We start from the raw sequence: 18,566 nt of genomic DNA, 5'->3' as shown, positions 1-18,566 counted from the left end.
GCGTTACGTAAGTAGTAATATTTTGTTTTTACAGCATTTCTATTGGTCACGCTGCTCGCTAACGAATGTAGAATTTTCTTTTTTTTTTAACTAAATATTTATAACCGAAGGTAAACGAATTACTGCGTTTTCTTGTGCAAAATGTTAAGGATACGAGACGAGATAAACGTTAGAATTATTATATAAAAGACAATTGTGAGTGAATGTTTCTATAATCGGTTTACGGAAACTCTAAAAGTTAATCTCAATATGCATAACCATGTATTTGATTCCTATTAAGCAAAAAATAATAGATGTTGAAAACTAGATCATCTATTAATATAATGCTCCATTTTTGGCCATAGGGTGACCAGAATTAGTTGTTGTGTTGTTCCAGTTGTGACCAACGAAAATAACGAATGTCTTTTGTGTAAAATTATAAAATTTATGGCACTACAAAATCCATGCTCTGATTTTTACTGGTCCTCACTATTGTGCTTTAAAAAATTATAAAAGTATAGTACAGCTATTTGTCTGGAAACAAACTTGAGATTAACTTTTAGAGTTTCCGTAAACCGATTATAGAAACATTCACTCACAATTGTCTTTTATATAATAATTCTAACGTTTATCTCGTCTCGTATCCTTAACGTTTTGCACAAGAAAATGTAGTAATTCGTTTACCTTCGGTTATAAATATTTAGTTAAAAAAGAAAGAAAATTCTACATTCATTAGCGAGCAGCTGACTAATAGAAATGCTGTAAAAACAAAACTTTATATATATACGTAATTACACATTGTAAATACACTTATTTTTATGTTTCTTTAAATGAATAATAAGAAAAATCGTTCTAAAAAGAAAACTTCAGAGATAAGCAAACACAAAAGAAAATTTTTTACGTATTTACCATCAAAAATAAAAAATGCTTCTATATATATATATATATATATATATATATATATATATATATATATATATATATATATATATAATAGTGCAGTGGTGTGTAAAAGTTCTTGGCCAAATTCATTTTTGGCAATATATTATGAACAGGAAAAGCAAGTGACTTATAACTATAAGTAGATATAAATCTGTGATAATGTACAGAAAATAGCACTCATATCTTCCAAAGTTTACCTATTGAAAGTGTGTTTACAAACACACTTTCAATAAGTCACTGTTCAAAAGTTCCTGGTCACTGTGTTTATTACTTATATTATGTTTCTACTGAGTGCTTATCACTTTATTTCCGAAAGAGTAATCGATCAATAGACATCAGAGTATCATCATGGCACAAAAGACGCAGCAGACAATCCGAGAAAGAATTATTAGCTTGTCGCAAAGTGGTAAAGTATCTCGTGATATTGCTGAGCTATTAGGAATTTGTAAGTTGACTGTTAATAATATATTAGCTAAGTACCGTGCTGGATATGATCTAAAGGATCGCCCGCGAAAAACAACAAAAAAAGTAGACCGCGTGATTAAAATGAAGTCAATTGCTAATCTGCGGAAAATGACATTGCTCGCGAACTCCGTGATGAAAACCTCGCCAATGTTAGCCGCTGTACCGTTACAAGACGTTTACATGATGTCGGATTGTTCAGGCGTATTGGTGTAAAAAAGGTAATAATAGTCTTTCACACTTAGTACTTTGTTGCCATGCCCTTTGAAGCTATTACTGCGGCACAGTGATGAGGCATAGATTCTATCAACTGATCAATAACACTCATCGATATATTATTCCATTTTTCCGTCAAATGCTCGAGTAACTGTGTCTTATTCGAGTGCTTACGAACTTTAACTCGGCGCTTTAATTCATCCCACAAATGTTCGATGGGGTTGAGGTCCGGAGACTGCGATGGCCAGGTTAAAACCTGCAGTTTTTTAGCCAAGAGCCAACTCTTTACAAGACTTGAGGTGTGCTTCGGGTCGTTATCGTGTTGAAATATCCAGTTTCTTGGCACTTTGCGTTTGGCGTATAATAACAAATTCTTCTCTTTCAAGATATTCTTGTATATCGCAGCATTCATAGTTCCATCAATTAAAACCTTTAATTAGCAAGAAGAATCAGAAAGCCCGTTTACAGTTTACAAAAGATCACATAAACTGGACAGTAGAAGATTGGAGAAAGGCAGCATTTTCCGATGAATCAAAATTTAATCTGTTTGGAAGTGATGGAAGACATCATGTGCGACGTCCAGTTGGTACCAGAAACAATGTAAAATATCAAATTCCAACTATGAAACATGGAGGAGGCAACGTGTTGGTGTAGAGTGTTTTTTCTGCTTATGGCATTGGTCCGTTAGTCAATATTGATGGAACTATGAATGCTGCGATATACAAGAATATCTTGAAAGAGAAGAATTTGTTACTATACGCCAAACGCAAAATGCCAAGAAACTGGATATTTCAACACGATAACGACCCGAAGCACACCTCAAGTCTTGTAAAGAGTTGGCTCTTGGCTAAAAAACTGCAGGTTTTAACCTGGCCATCGCAGTCTCCGGACTTCAATCCCATCGAACATTTGTGGGATGAATTAAAGCGCCGAGTTAAAGTTCGTAAGCACTCGAATAAGACACAGTTACTCGAGCATTTGACGGAAAAATGGAATAATACTCGTATATCGATGAGTGTTATTGATCAGTTGATAGAATCTATGCCTCATCACTGTGCCGCAGTAATAGCTTCAAAGGGCATGGCAACAAAGTACTAAGTGTGAAAAACTATTATTTACTGAATTAAAGTATCTAAAGTTGCTCTTTTTGTTGGAAATAAACGTGACCAGAAACTTTTGAACAGTAATATTTATGTTATTTGTTAATAATTCAGTACAATAGAATAAATCTTTATAATTTAATATAACATTATCTGTTAATTATCTAAGCTTCACATACTATGTACCTTACAATATTGCAATTCTTTTATATTAGAAATTATAACCAACAATGAGTTTGGCCAAGAATTTTTGCACACCACTATATATATATATACATAAATTGAAAATCAATATTAACATTAAGATATTAACATTAAACCATGATTTTTATTGCATATATTTTTTTTATTAATTGTTTCATTATAAATTAATCTCAATTTCATGTGGCCAAAACTTATTATGACAAGAACTGGTGTTATGATAGTAAAAAATGGTGAAATCGGAAATTATGACATAAGTATTATTTTTAAAAAATATGTTTAATTTATTTTGCTTATCGGTCTTAAATTTATTATTTAAAAATTCTTAATAATATATTAAAATAATTAAAAACATTAGATAACGAAGGAAATTTAATTAAAACGTGTTTATTTCGTCAAAAATCCTTGAAGTGGCACAAATAGAGCATCGACCCTAGATCGATAAAATTAATTATTACTCAACTCTTTTCACAAATTTTCTCCAAGCCTGTAACAGTATTGAGCATTAGTTGATTAAAATTTTCTTTGATTAAAATAATCATCAAATCAATTATAAAAATTAATCAACTGTATATATCAATATATAAAATCACACGTAACTTCACCAATCGGTAAAATGAATTGTTCATCAAACTTTGGTGTGATCGATTATATACACTGAATAATACTTAATTTCGTCAATCAATTAAATTATTCGTGATTACACGTATGACGACTGATCAATTTTAATTATTGATCTGCCGATTATTTCATAGTCAAAGTAACTTTTAATCAACACTGGTCTAAGATTTGTTCTCCAGGTGTATTATTACAATTCGCCAATGGCACTTCATTATCTCTTCGACATGTGATCTATCATGAGTGACACTTTTGCATATATTTCATTGACAAATGTTATCTGTATTGTATTAATCACGTTCATGTATCATTCAATTAATATTATCATCAGTGTTGTAACATGAATCACTCCTCGAAACTGTGATCGATGCCAACGTTAATAAGTGTACACCGACATTTCTGCCGGTGATACCAAGTGTAATACTCATACATCTTTTCGATATAATAGTATCGATGCTACGGCTCTCGATGTAACGACCTCACGCCGTAGGCAGGATGTCCGTCTAGAATAGCCGAGATAATCGCGCGGCGAGTTCTTCAAAGGACGAACATACGGCGGCACGTATGTGCGCGCTAAGCCAATTTAAATACCACCACACTTCGCGGTCGCGAATCTTCGCTTTTGCCTGCTCGCTCTATCCCGATGGAAGCCCGTTCCTCCGCCTCGCCGCATAATTATACGCGAGTTAATAATGACTTACGAAGTGCAGGCCTTCGTTCGTTCGTTCGTTCGTTCGTTCGTTCGTTTGTTTAGCGGCACCAATATAGAGGTAAGCACGTAGCCGCGCACGTTCATATAGGGTGATGCTAAATCAAACCGCCAAGTGCCTTATCCTTTTTTTGTAATTAAACTTTAGCATATCCTTTTTTTGTAATTAAACTTTAGCATTTCACATTCAGGCTCCCTTGATAATCGAGCCTGAAATTAGAATTCTGTTACAGAGTGAACTCGATTCCAAATTATTGTATATCCGCGGCAAATCAGGCAGTAGAAATGTCTGAAAGGCGTCTAAAAAAAAATAAAAGAAATTAAAGACGTCTCTAAGAGTATTTTAGACAATCGTGTCGCTCTTGGGAATTCGTTTTTGCTCTTATACACAGAAAAATACATTGCATTCGAATAAATATTATTTACTTCCAGTACTTCATAAGTTTATATATGCATAAATCTATCGTAAATTTATGAGCATCAAACTTATTCAAAATCTTCTAAATTCTAATAAATGAAAGCGCGTCAATGCACCAAGTTAGTATCAAGTATCAAAATCAGATATAATGCTGGACATTTTTATTATTTTGATCTTTAATCAGCCTCAGTTTGGCTGTATTTGATCTAAATACAGCCAAACTTTCAACATAAAAAAATATATATACTGAACTTATATACATATATTCTATATTAAAAGTTTAATTGTTCATATTTAAAGACTGAAATAATAAAAATGACAAGGATTAGAAATATTGCCTAGAAGTTGGTATTTTTACATCAAATGTTATTTTAAATATTTCACAAATTTATATATCTCGTGAATGACAAGTTTATCATAAACATTAAATTTATACGGAATACATCCTAAATTCCACTAACAATAAGTTTAGCTCTTCAATCAGGAATACTAAATTAAGGCACAAATTCGTTTGGCTTGCTACATAGAGTCGAAGCAACTTTTTTTCGATAAGGTTTGACAATATTCGCGCGAAGAGAAGAAATTCTTCTTTCGTGTATATGATGATGAGCTCTCTCTTTTCTAAAATTGTTGCGATAAGCAAACTTTCAGACTATCATCAAGAGAATATCCTTTGTACAGGATAACTGTTACTTGAAAGAAGGAAAATAAACCGAGTAGTCGCTTTTCTTAGCAGTAGAATAACATGTTTTCCGTGTGTAGACTTCAATTGTGGAAAGTTTTTCTTCTCCACGGTCATTCGCGCTCTTAGAGAACCGCCAACGCGTTCCCGCGAAGGAAAGACCAATTTTGAGCGTTAGAGGGCTCCGTCTGCGAGACTTGACGCTTCAATGCGGTATCACCCTGTAGGTATTCGCGTCGAGGCCGACCGCGACGCGGTTGCATTAAATTGCACGGTGCTAATTTCACGTTGCGCGCGCTCTCTCGCCAGCTCGCTGCCGGCGTAATTCCAGCGGCTGGCGTCCTTTTTTCCTCGCTGCTTTTCTCGCGGGTATTCTCTCACGACGACGACGACAACGATGACGACGACGACGACGACGGCGGCGGCGGCGGCGGCGGCGGCGGCGGATACACGATGACGAAAATCGCAAGTCACCGATTATCGGCCACCGCGGCCTTTTTTCCCCGCCGTGAACCGCCTGTCTCCTGTCTCCGCCTGTGTCGGGATACCGACGCGACCGATGATGAATCGCCGCTTCGATGATGATCGATGATGCTCCCCTCGCCGGCGGTGTCGATACGAAATAGTTTAGACGGCCGTAGGCACACACACGGACGGACGGACACAACGCTCGCTCATTACGCGATAAACTCTCCAGGGCTCTATGCGATGGAAACAAATTGGACGTCGCGTGCGCGCTTCCCGATAACGCGCATTCCCGCGTCCACGTGTTAGTATTTGCAATAATCAACGAAACGCGACCGTGGGGAATTATGCAGCCGCGGGAGCATCGTCTTGCGCAATGCGCGCCGTATCGCTGGAAATTGTCATAATTTAGAGATACCCGGGTATTTAGGGCCCAATTCGGTGTCGTCGATATGCAGATATATATTCCGAGGTCACCCACGACGATGATGCATCGAATTGTACGACACAGTCGCCACGGTATGTTAACGATTATGCGCTACATTTCTCATGATGCGCGCGGCAGCGGCCACGGCGCGGTGCAGCGCGGTGCAATGCAACGCAACGCAACGTTGAGTCAGTAATAGCCGTAAACGGGAATCTTTCTCTCGGCCCTCGGAAACGTGTATATCTCTCAGGAAATTATTGAATTAAGTGAGCAATTAGGACACGTAGCGTCCAGCGACGCGTAATTATATCGATATAATATATCGCGCATGTTAGTTCTAATAACCACGGTAAAGTAACGTTATTTATGACGGCGATTAGTGGACCCGGCTCTTCTCTGATCGGTGATCTTGGCTACTACGGGGCTCCCTCGTGGCCCAGGCAAGTTGCACAAGTTTAAATAATAGCGAGACACCCTGAGACGCGACCGCGGAATTCTCGCTTCTTCGCGCGGATACTTGTCACACCCGATGAATACACCGTGTGTGTGTGTGTACCGACGCACCCGGTGGTCGGGATTATCATACGAGGTTTCTTCTTCTTCTTCTTCTTCTTCTCCTCCTTCTCCTCCTCGTCGCAAAGATGCAAGTAGGACGGCACTTTTTCTTCGCCCATCGTCATTCGCCCTAAATTCACAGCACGGATTATGAAAGTTGCCGCGTCTCTTTCCCTCTCTCTCTCTCTCTTTGTCTGTCTTTCTTCTTTTCTATTTGTCTCTTCCTCTCTCTTTCTTATTACCGTCCTTCCTAATTTGTATAATATGCCGTGCGATAAAAGATCGATCACGCGACCGTGACCACAACTATTCGCGAACGAAGATGGCCGTTATGCGAATTTTCAGCTTCACGGTGTAATTAGTGCAATACTGCTCAACACTCGAATAAGCCAGCTAATTGAACGTGAAGATTTCGTGCCGCGAGTCGAGGACTGATCGAGCTATCGAGAGATAGACGCGGTTTCCACTCGTTCGTTAAATAAAGATCGTAGAGTTGTCGCAAGGCACGCTGCCCGTCCCGCATGTCTAAACGCTTCGAATCGGGATTTCACGTCGAGAATTCATTCGAGATAAATGAACGCCGCCACTATGCAAATATATGCAGCCTTAATTTGGACAGCGTGAGCGAGTCCGCTTCTTCTTCGGCGAGTCTTTCGAAGAAACGTAGCGTCTCAGAGATCATCGCCTTCTCCGTTCGATTAATTCGGCTCCTCACCGGATACCCCGACACCATGATTTAGACTAACAGGAGCCATCGGTAATCCAGCGGCGCGGATTACGAAAAGGAACGTTTTTGCATCGCTTCTGCATACGCCACTCTCATTATCAGCCTGCTTAATGCGCGAGTTCGCTGTTAATGCACCATTATTACCGCGATCGTATACACGCTCTTGGCGTAATGGCCGGGCTCGGTGCATAATCCCGCTTCTCCCTTTGTCATCGCTTTGCTATCGCGAAACACCCGGGCCGCTCGAATCGATGAATGCTAATCCACCATCAAGAAGCGACCGGCGCGGCGAGTTTCGCAAAGACGTCTTTTTCATTTTAAACGAATAAAGCGGCACAAAAATGTCGATAAAAGCAGGAAAACAGTGGCGGCGTGAAAAAATGAATTAATGACGTGAAATTATAATACTAAAAATACGCACACGGATTATAGAAGCTGAACGTAGAAACTCGAACGAGTCGAAATTTTTATCCTACTTTCGACCTCAATATTCCATTCAATGTCTGCTTAATAATTATTAATAATGCTTAATAATAATTAAATTTTGAAACATATATCAACCTCTTTTGATTTTATTTAACTTAGCAGCTTTGTCTTCTTTAAAACCTGTGGCATCTTTTTCCACCATTCAGAGGCGCTAAGCAAGACTTCAGTTGTATTAAACATACTCTGATCCTTCTTGAATATACTTAAGCTCGACAAGCGATGCACTTTCCAGCCGATTTTCGGAAAACGCCGTTTCGGCCGTTTTATTTCCTTTGCTTTCTTGTCCCGTGAGCAGCTTATGAATTGTTTGAGCGACTTGTAGGCTGCGTGTGGAGCAATAACGCAAAAGAAACAACGCGAGATGGAATCTCTTGAAAATCGGCCGAAAAGTGCATCGCTCGCCGAGCTTTGGAATATACTATGGGTGTTGGAAAGTCAAAAGTAGAGTAAAAAATTTCGATATGGGATATTTTGCGCAACGACAAAATTCAGACATTTCCAAGCGCAAGTAAAAAACGCGGCGAAATACAACCTCGCGTCCAGACACGCAATTGCGAATGCGTCTCATTGATTTTCATTTTAGATACCGCAAATACTGCGCCGTATAAAAAAAAAAAAGGAAGAAACCGAGTGCTTTCCGCGAAAGGAAAACCGCTAGGGACGTCGCGCGTTCATGTTGCATGTCCGGGAGAAGCGCGATTTTCTCCGATAAACATGACGACACGAAATAGTTTCCAGCAACTTTTTGCAACAAAAACCCCGCCGTGAAACTTTCCTCCGCGTGCGGCGCGACTGTTATTGTTCGGGCGAAAAAGCGAAATGCGCATTGCGCGTTTAAAGAGGGACAGTAAAAGCGCATAACGTGTTCATTACTCACTCGGTATCGCCATGTCGCGATTCGCTAAACATTCCGGCGGGAGGGAGGAGAAAAAGAGGAATACTTGCTACACAACTAATAAGCGTACACGTCGTCTGGAATGAAAAGCGAGCGCGTATTAACGACACAAACCGTTAATCTAGAAATCGGGACGATATTCCACGATAGTAAAATTTTATCGCGACATTCACTCGAATCATTTTAATCGCATATCACTCGGCGGTCGTCGCAATTACGGCGAAACTTTGTACATTAATTATCACGATTAGATCATATTAATAAATAAATAATTCTGCTCGACAGCTTTATAATTTTTACCGTATATATACAGAGAGAACGATTTGGTTGAATCAAATAAACACTTCTTTGGAATAATCCAAACAAATTTTTTAATTAATCGAACAAAATTTTGTTTGATACAACACAAATATTTATTTGTAGCTTAATTCCAAAGAAATATTTTTGTTGTGTTAACAAAATCATTTATTTTGACTATTCCAAAGAAACATTTATTTGATTCAATAAATCGTTCTCTCTGTGTACTCGAACCCGGCCAATTTTGAGAAATATAAATATAAATATAATTTTGAGAAATATATTTGGTATTTATTACTACTAAATACCAAATATATTCCTCAAAATTATATTTATATTTATATTTCTCAAAATTGGCCGGGTTCGAGTACACAGAGAGAACGATTTATTGAATCAAATAAATGTTTCTTTGGAATAGTCAAAACAAATGATTTTGTTGACACAACAAAAATATTTCTTTGTAACTAAGCTACAAATAAATATTTGTGTTGTGTCAAACAAAATTTTATATATATATATATATATATATATATATATATATATATATATATATATAGAAAGGAGAAACAAATTGTATATACTTTGAATAATTGATGTGCGGATTAGTCGAAATCGAATCCAAACTATTCGAAAATTTTAAATTGTGGAGATTTAAATACAGATCTCATCATGTTGCGACGATCTTGGAAAATCATATTTCCTGTTAATGAGCGAGATTAAGCAAGTCACATTTCTCGAGCCTTGCAAGAAACCAATTAACGCAAAATGAAATAATTAGAAAGAGATGTAGTGAAGTTTTAATATTGATAATTGGGATTCAGGATAATTGGAAGGTTGCAAGTCCGGAAAAACATATGACGCATGTGTTACCACATGTTCAAACATTGTTATCTTCTCATAGTTGAAATTATTCGCAGTAATATCCGACGACTGGCTCTCACAGGCTATGTTATTAAATATGTTGTTCAAAGTTAAGTTTCAAAAAGCGATTCAATTCAATTAGGCATGGGAAATCCCTGATTCGTCCATCTTTATCAAATATTCATTTTATGACACATGCTTCAAGTATTTTACTAACATAGTACACAGATGACAATTGTAATAAAAATTACGTTAAAATTATATTTGTTTTTACAATGTAAAACTAAACTATACTTAAAACTATAATAACTGTTATGTAAGTTGCTGCAAAAATAGTAAATTTGATGATTTACTTGGTATACAATATAAAAAAGCATTCAAGTGATAATTTTGTAGTAAAAAATCAAACTTGCATAACACTTTTAAATAAATATATCGTAATTTTGGTCATTCAATTCTTTATAGCCCAAGATTATAACAATTTAGTTGCAATCTTTACAATATTTTCTCTGTATACTAGTTTTTAGCAAAATTTACCATGTTCCTTAGCAAGATAGATCTCACTGATGGTCTATTCCTAGACCATTAGAAACAGTTTATTTTTGTGGATTACTAGAAACATAGTAAAATTAGATAGAATTTATACGAAAAGAAATATCTTTCCTATGTATGATATTCGAAAGGACGAGCTGCAATATTATCTCGAGCGGCGTATTATATATGCGTATTAAAATCAATAAGAAGAGAACAACCGCGGGAGCCTCTCTGGAAATGGGGGCCGGCTACTTCCGAGCGGACGGTCGAGAGGCAACGTGGACAGGAAATGTTTCGGCCTCCGGGCGGACATTAATAATTCCTCGAAAAGTGGACTGTGTGTTGCCGGCAGGGGGCAATCGCAATGCTGGGTCGCCGTTACGTTAAAATCGCGGGGCTCAAGTGTGCTTTACCTCGAGAGCGACTTCCTCGCAATCGATCTTCCGGGCTCGAGAAACCGATAACACTCCCCGGTTAGAAGTAAGCTCGCGACTCTCTAGCTCGCTTCGAATACTGCACTCGAGTCCGCAGATATAGATGCACCACGTATGCACCGTGCGCGAGACCTACTTTACCTGGTCAAGAGGATTACGAGTCGGGTGTAACGAGCGAACATACGAAGCGCTGAAAATATCGCCAACTTCAGTCTCGTAGTCGTTAAATTGAAGAGCCCGCTCCGCGGACAGTCTGAGATTCGCGTCTACCTGAAATCAGGATTCGTGTTCGGCAATTGCGGAGGATGAAACACTCGAGAAACACGTAAAAGTTCTCAGAAATGATTTAACATAAAGAAGGTACTCTCTTAAATTCCCTAAGTCATTCAAATTAGTTGATATGGAGATGAATTTAATGACGTCTTAATTGGGAATTAAAGAGTAGTTTGAACAAGATAACATACGTTTGAAATAAAAACCAAAGAATAATTCAGCGCGTACGGTTTTCTTCCTCTCTCTCTCTCTCTCTCTCTCTCTGATTTGTTTAAAACAACGAGATCCTGTCTGAATTACTCTATTTGGTAGTCGCACCAAAGACCCGCGATTATCCGAGTCGAAATTTTAGCCCTACTTTTAACTTGAACTTTCTAACGTCTGCACATTTTGAAGGATTTGCTTACTTCTGAAAGATTGTGTTTCTTTATAATGCACATACAAACTGAAACCCTATTTAACTCCTCTAAATTTGCAGAAAAACGCATAAAATGTATAGATTTCAAAGAAGATCGGCAAAGTTAGTTAAGAAATGAAAGACGAAGATACATATTTTATATTAGTGCAAGCTTTGATATGCTGTGTTAATACTCATCGAATAAATATTTTCCGATTTTTAGATATTTTTTCTTCGTCAATGTAATAGGTGCTCTGCACACACACACCACTAATCTCCCGCCATCGATCTTCCGAGTCTCTCTCGGCCCAAAGAAAAAGTCGCCGACGATGAACGTAAGTAGTCTCATTTGGCGATCGGATAAACGCCGGTTACATCGCGGTTACACGGGGGAAGTTTTACGCGGTCAAACGAGTCGCGCTACTCGGCAGGAAACCGTTTAGCCGCGGGACGGGTGTTTCTACGAAACGATTGCTGACTTTGAGATGCGTCTCGTGCATGCGCCTGGACGCCGCTCGTCCCGGTGTTTATGGATCCCTTCCGTTACCATCGATCTTCCGCGTTCTACCGCAGCTACGAGCCAGCAACCGGCATTGTTCTAAAAGCAACAAGGATACGCGCGTGAACGGCATGCATATACCGGTGCAAACAGCGAAACACGCCCAGCGTTGATCCTGCCGCGGGTTATCGTCCCGGCATTAATCCTTTCAGGCCTCACCCGATGGCCATCGTCACCGTGTTATACTCCAATGAAGATATATGACGAGAGATGTTTCATCATTGCACGATCGAGATATTCCACGGAAAAAGATATCTCTCCCGGACGATTCAAGCGCGACGACTTTGTAATTTCCCGGATGAAAGGGTGTGCACACGGAGAGAAATATCATTCTACTGTGCTAGGCAGAGCGATTGCTCTCGGTTGACTTTCCTTCTCTTAACCCTTTTTTAATATAATATAGTTTTAGCAAAAAAAATCAAAAGTTGTTTGGCGCGAAAGGGATAGAACCGGGACACTAATGTCCCATTGGGGTTTTTGGGAGGGCATACTTGTTCCAACGTAGGTTTTGAATGCCAAAATAGTTGTTTACTTAATTGAATGAGGTTATTATTAATAATAAAGAAAATATATGTGTTCGACTGATAGTGAAAGGATTAAGTAATGGTTATCTTCAAGAAAGAATATTTTCTTGATAAGTCTTAAAATATACTCATCAAACAGTTCATTATATATTGTGTATACCTTAAAGAAGAATTTGTTCTCTTCACAAGAATGTTATAAGATTTTATCGAGAAGAGAAAGTTCGTTCGACTCTTCACATAATAAGTAAACCGAATTTTAGCTTTAATTAGATATTTAATTAATATTCCCCGAATCCTAATAAGCTTAGCAATTTAATGAAGATCATTACATTAAAATAGAAATTTGATTTACCTATATACTGCATAGAGTCGAATCAACTGATTAAAATGCTAAACTTAATAGAATTCAGAATATATTTCGAATAAATATGATGCTTGTGATGAACTTGTTATAAATTTACGAATATATAGGGTGTCTGTTGCAAAACGCGACAATGCTTGTGTGTGCAAGTATAGATTAAAATCAAAGTGAACAAAAAATTCCTCTACCATCTTACAAACAACCACGCAAGTACTTGAATTATTATTTAAAGAAACTTGAATCGATTAATCTTCTTTAATTAATAATTCAGAAGTGTATATAGTTATTTGCAAAATAGTAGAGGACATTCAGTTCGACCTGATCTTTGACCTGCAAACGAGCATTGTCGTGTCGTGCGTCAGGCGCTTTGTTTAAATTTATAAAACATTTAAAACAAATAACAAACGTAGAGGAGACGTGCACTCAAATTCTGTCAGCTGTGTTAAGTCTATATTTTGATACTATTTTTGACTTCTTATACCTAATTTAACTTTGATAATCCGAAGCCTATATCTATCTCTTTTGATTTTATTTAACCTGTTAGCTTTGCTAAGATACTCTCTTCGGAATCTACGAGTGGCATTTTGTGCGTTTTCTGCTATTTAGAGGCGCTAAAAGTAGGACTTCAGTTTCCACGTGTATGAAACACACACTGATCCTTTAGAATATGCAGATGTTAGAAAGTCAAGTTCTCGACAGTAGGGCTAATATTTCAACTCGGGTATTTCAACTGCGAGAAGCACGGCTTCAGTGCGGAAGACCATTTCCCTCGGACGGGTGTCCGTTGGCTAAAGTTTCGAGTGTAGATCGCGCGAATTCTCGACGGCTGCCAGACTATACTAAGGAAGAAGGCAACGAGGTCGCGACGATAACTATCGCGCACGGGGACGAAGTTCGCGGGTGAACTTCCGGCAGTCGGATCTTCCGGGTGAGCGGTAAACGCCCGTAGTCGTACCCGGTAATCGATCGATCGTTCACTACGATGGGGGGAGGGCAAGGGGGACGGCGGCCACAGGTAAAACGAGTTTCGGCGCGATACGGTAAACGGGGAGCGGCGTGCGGGTGCCTACCTGGCGCGCTTATTCGCTCGTGCGGATGGCCGTGTAACCCTATAGGAAACCTTCCGCGAGTTTCACTTTGCCGTTACCCCGGACCGCTCGGATAGTTCGCCTCGTCACGGATACGGACGTGTGTAGCGCGGGACCCACGCTGAGACAGTGGTGGACGGTTTTACCTGCGATGGGCCGTACACACGCGATGGATGCACCTGTCGGGCGAGTGTGATGCACTTTTAGCGCTCTATAATGCGAAAGCGCGCGACTCCATGACCTTATTCTTTCTCGCATGGCGAAGTGTCACGCTCATCTCTAGGCGAGCTACGAGAATGGCGACCAACCAAACGACCGACCGGCCGGCCGGCCGGCCGGCCGACCGGTTGTCGGGGAGAAAATCCTCTTTTTCCGCGCGCGCTGCTCCAGTTCTGACTTTCAGTCCGCTCGCGTACTGCTTGCGCGCTCTGAAGCCGCGCTGCATAATTGAGACACAGCGGCTGGGAAAAGGGCACGGAAGCGGCAGGGATCCCCCCTCGATGTGCGAAGCGAAATAAAAGTTTCAAGTGCGTTTTTCTCAGGGCGAGCTCACGCTTCGTTCGTTCGTCTGGCCCGCGCGCGACTCGCTTATCTTCCGCTTGAGTTCCCCGTCTCTGAAAGGGTAACGATGTCGCTCCGCGATGGCGCGTGATTTATTGATAATAGATTCGCGCACGAAACGTATAAATCTGTCCCTTTTTATACAGAGGCGAACAACGGCGATATTAGAGACAGAGAGGGAACACAAAACTGAACATCCCGGGACATTTGAATATCTCACGGGTGTCCAAGAATATCCGCCGGATACCTGCGCGCGCCGTGCGAGCGACGATTCTCCGAAGCAGCCGTTGTAATTTACATGGTCGCAAATCGCTTTCGCAATTTCGCTCGGACGTGTCCGGTCGTTTTTTATCACAGGCGTCGATCTGCAAGAGGGAGAGGGAGCGAAAGAGATAAAGAGAAAGAGAAAGAGAGGATTCGCGAACCGAGATCGCAATCTCGGCCATTCGTTTCGTTAAGGCCAACGCCGCGCCGTGTCCGAGAGTCCTTTCCTCGTCCATCGACACCGTGTCATCCGATAGCCGTAGGATATACGTGCCTAGTCGAGATGTATCGATTGCTCGCGCGTCTCGCTTTTGTACGAGTTCGCAGGCGAGACGAGGTGCGGTCGTCGCGACTTAAGACAGAGAGAGAGAAAGAGAGAAAAAGAGAGAAAGAGAGGGAGGGAGGGAGGGAGGGAGGGAGAAAGAAAGAAAGATTCGAACACGGGGATGCACTTGGATGCGTCGGCACGAAGGGCTGCTGGAAGATAGAGGGAGGGTAACGCGGCCGGAATTAATGCGGAGTGAGTAAGCGGGCTGGTAGTCGCGCGAGGGAAAAGGGATTTATGCACCGCCAGCGTTGATAAAATATATCCCGCGGCGTCGGAGATATATATACCTCTTCCAGTGTTCGTTTTGGATTTCGTGCGCGTGTGCGAACTCGCATGTGCGCCGTTGCGAATTTTCCTACGCGAGCGGCTGTGCTGCGCCGCCTGCCTCTGGAGCCGCGTCTCGCGTCCTCACGCGCGGACATAGACCTCGGGTGCGCGCGCGCGCGCGCACACACAGGATCGATAATTAACAGAATTAATAATTATTCTTATCGGGCCCGATAATCGTGACAATGAATAACCGGGCGTAAACGAGGATCAGTATCCCATTATTATCAGACGCCGCGTGTATTTTTGTCACGATCGAGATGCAAGATGGCGCGACGCGATTTTCTCTGGCGAGTTTATAATAAATTATAAAAAGGCAGCGCGCGCGGAATCATCTCGTAGAAAGCAATTAACGTTTTATATACATACATATATACAAACATACATACATATATACATACATATGTATATATAACGCAATCGGCAAAGAAACGTCCCGCGCCGGTATCCGAGATGAGAAAGAGATCGCGCAGGTGGGGAAACGGATGGAGAAGGAGGCGAGAGGAAGAGAAAGAGCGAGAGAGTGAGACGGAGCGCGCGCACTTAGGGCCTTTCGTCACGCGGGGACGAGACGAGGCGAGAGAGCCGCGCGGTCAATGGCTGCGGTATCCGCAGGTTCAAGGAAACCGGGCTGGTCCGATTCGACATCGTGTCGTTCCCGGGGAAACCGAACAGGTGACGCGCTTGTGAAAATGCAGGTTAATGGAATGCCGTCTAAGTAGCTTCTCCGCGAGCGCGCGTGCGCTCGCGCTGTTGGGACTGCATACGATTACCGGCTGGATTCTCAAGGGAGACTTCCACGCTTCGGCGATCCGCGACGGAGAGTCGTGTCGTTCCTCTCTCTATCGAGGATGTTATATTCGACGCGCGTAGAATTTCTCGTCGACTTGTCCACACACGCCTTTTACACGCGCGCGCGATTTATTCTACTACGATTTGTCGCGTGTAATTATTGCGCACGCCAAGCAAACATCCGGCCCGGTTTGACGGTTATACTCGCACCCGCAGTGTACTCGTACAAATTGGGTTCTCACCCTAGCGGGAATTAATTCTCAAGAAATATTGGAATTGTTCTTTGTCATTGCGTGTCTTCGAGAAAGATGTCTGTTAGAGGAAGACGTCCATAGTAGCCGTTACAGCACTCCACCACAGGCACTCGTTACAGCACTACCAGTTTTCAATATCCTTGTTCGAGTTCTTCATCCAATATTCGGGAATTTATAATTTACCAATTATTTATCGATTTATTATTTACTTATTCGTCCAAACCTAACTCTAATCTTAATACCCGATCGCGCAAGAGTGCCGAAAATAGATAGTATACCGACTATTGGACGTTTTTTCCTATTAGAAAGTTTGCAGATACGAATTCAGATTCTTCTGTTATGTTTTTAGAATTTACTAATATATTGGAGAGTGCACACAAGACCAGAATACGAATTGAAGTTTTACGTAAAAGAATGGTGTCAAAAAAGAAAAGACTAAATCTCTGGTCTGTATTCATTTCGGCAACGTCGATACAAGATACGGTAATTACAGCGATTACTGATTACGAATTCGAGCGGTTTTGAATGCCGATTGTTCCTAGCGCGAATCTAACGAGCCGATAAATCTCATTGTTGTCGGCTCTTTCGTAAACATGCGATTCTTTTCATAACCTCACTGCAGGACCTATCGATCATTCCGGACGAGGCAGTGATTTTCTCATTGGTCAACTCGGCAAGCGAAGACTCGCCGGCTGATATGGAAGTTCCACGCGAACCGTTCTAGTATACGAAAATCCAACGTAGAACTTGCAGAAATCGCACGATCTTTCGAGCCGCTGCAACGCGATCCAATAATCGTCAGTGTATTGCCTCATCCGTTCAATATCTCGATAGTTCGAGCGATATCAGTACATTTCCGTTGACGGAAATTCGGCGTGCCTTCACGCGTGCCTGTTTCGACGATTGCACGAAGCGGCTCTCCGCTTCACGCGCCTCTATTAGCCCGCTGCATAGCAACGAACTCATCGATCGGCTGTACGGCTTTTCGAAAGCCGCGAGGGACCACGAGAAACCCCAATCGGACATGGGGAAGCGTCGCCGGCCGCATCGCGTCGCGTCGTGTCGCGCGTCGTGAGTATCGATTTAAAACGCTCTTTTCTCATACCGGTGTATGAAGGCCGCAGTTGACATGTTACTATCCATGGGGTGGTTCCATAAATCCCGGCTCGGCCCCGCCAACGCGACCCTCTCGACACTGTCGTGCGCGCTTCCAGCTTCTCCCCGTCACCTCTCTGCGTGTATACCGCGCACGACACCGCGACGACGACCTCCAGGGAATCCGCACGACGACGTGGACGACCGAACGCGGCTGGCAACAACGACCGGTGCGCCGGACACACCTGCGCCGACCAGACAGGTTGAAACCGTCTGCCAGACTGAAGTCAGAATGCGCACTGGTCGGTTTCCATGGTGGTGGGCCGATGGTGGTGGTCGCGCCGCTGGAGGAGAGAGCTGGAAACGAACTGGAGGTGGCGGTGGTGGTGGCGGCGGCGGCGGCGGCGGCGGCGGCGGCTACGGAGGTGGTGATGGTGGTGGTGTTCGGTAGCTCCGAGGATGGTGGGGGTTTTGACAGAACCGTCTACGCCGGCTGCGCGCCGCGTTCTCCTCCTGATGGCGATGGCACAGACCTTAAGGCGCTCTACGCGCATGCCATGGTGTTGGCCGAGAAACACCCATGGAGACGTGCGCAGGAATCGAGACCAGAAACCGTCGTCGCGTGTCGCAGAAGCCAGCGTTGAATTTGCGGCGCGTACACCGCGCGTATCACTAATCGCGCGTAATTCCTCACCGATGGCAATGACGACGGCGTGGTCCTCGCGAAATCGATCA

The 18,566-nt window shown here is 41.8% G+C and overlaps 1 protein-coding gene across 2 annotated transcripts in view; it reads right to left on the bottom strand.

Moving 5' to 3' along the window:
- LOC116840855 overlaps positions 1–18,203 on the bottom strand; it is a 58,221-nt gene extending 40,018 nt beyond the window's left edge. For both annotated transcript variants that reach the window (XM_032808132.1, XM_032808134.1), the window contains exon 1: positions 17,842–18,203. In XM_032808132.1, coding sequence (XP_032664023.1) covers positions 17,842–17,879 — 38 coding nt within the window. In that variant the 5' untranslated portion in view covers positions 17,880–18,203. The remainder of the gene's footprint in view (positions 1–17,841) is intronic.
- Between the last annotated feature and the right edge of the window lie 363 nt (positions 18,204–18,566).

Source organism: Odontomachus brunneus, unplaced genomic scaffold (genome assembly GCF_010583005.1).
Source record: "Odontomachus brunneus isolate Ranch 3 - 2012 unplaced genomic scaffold, Obru_v1 Obru_scaffold_012, whole genome shotgun sequence".
Lineage (NCBI taxonomy): Eukaryota > Metazoa > Arthropoda > Insecta > Hymenoptera > Formicidae > Odontomachus > Odontomachus brunneus.
The sequence above is the reverse complement of the archived record's forward strand: the minus strand, read 5'-3'. Positions and strand labels throughout refer to the sequence as shown.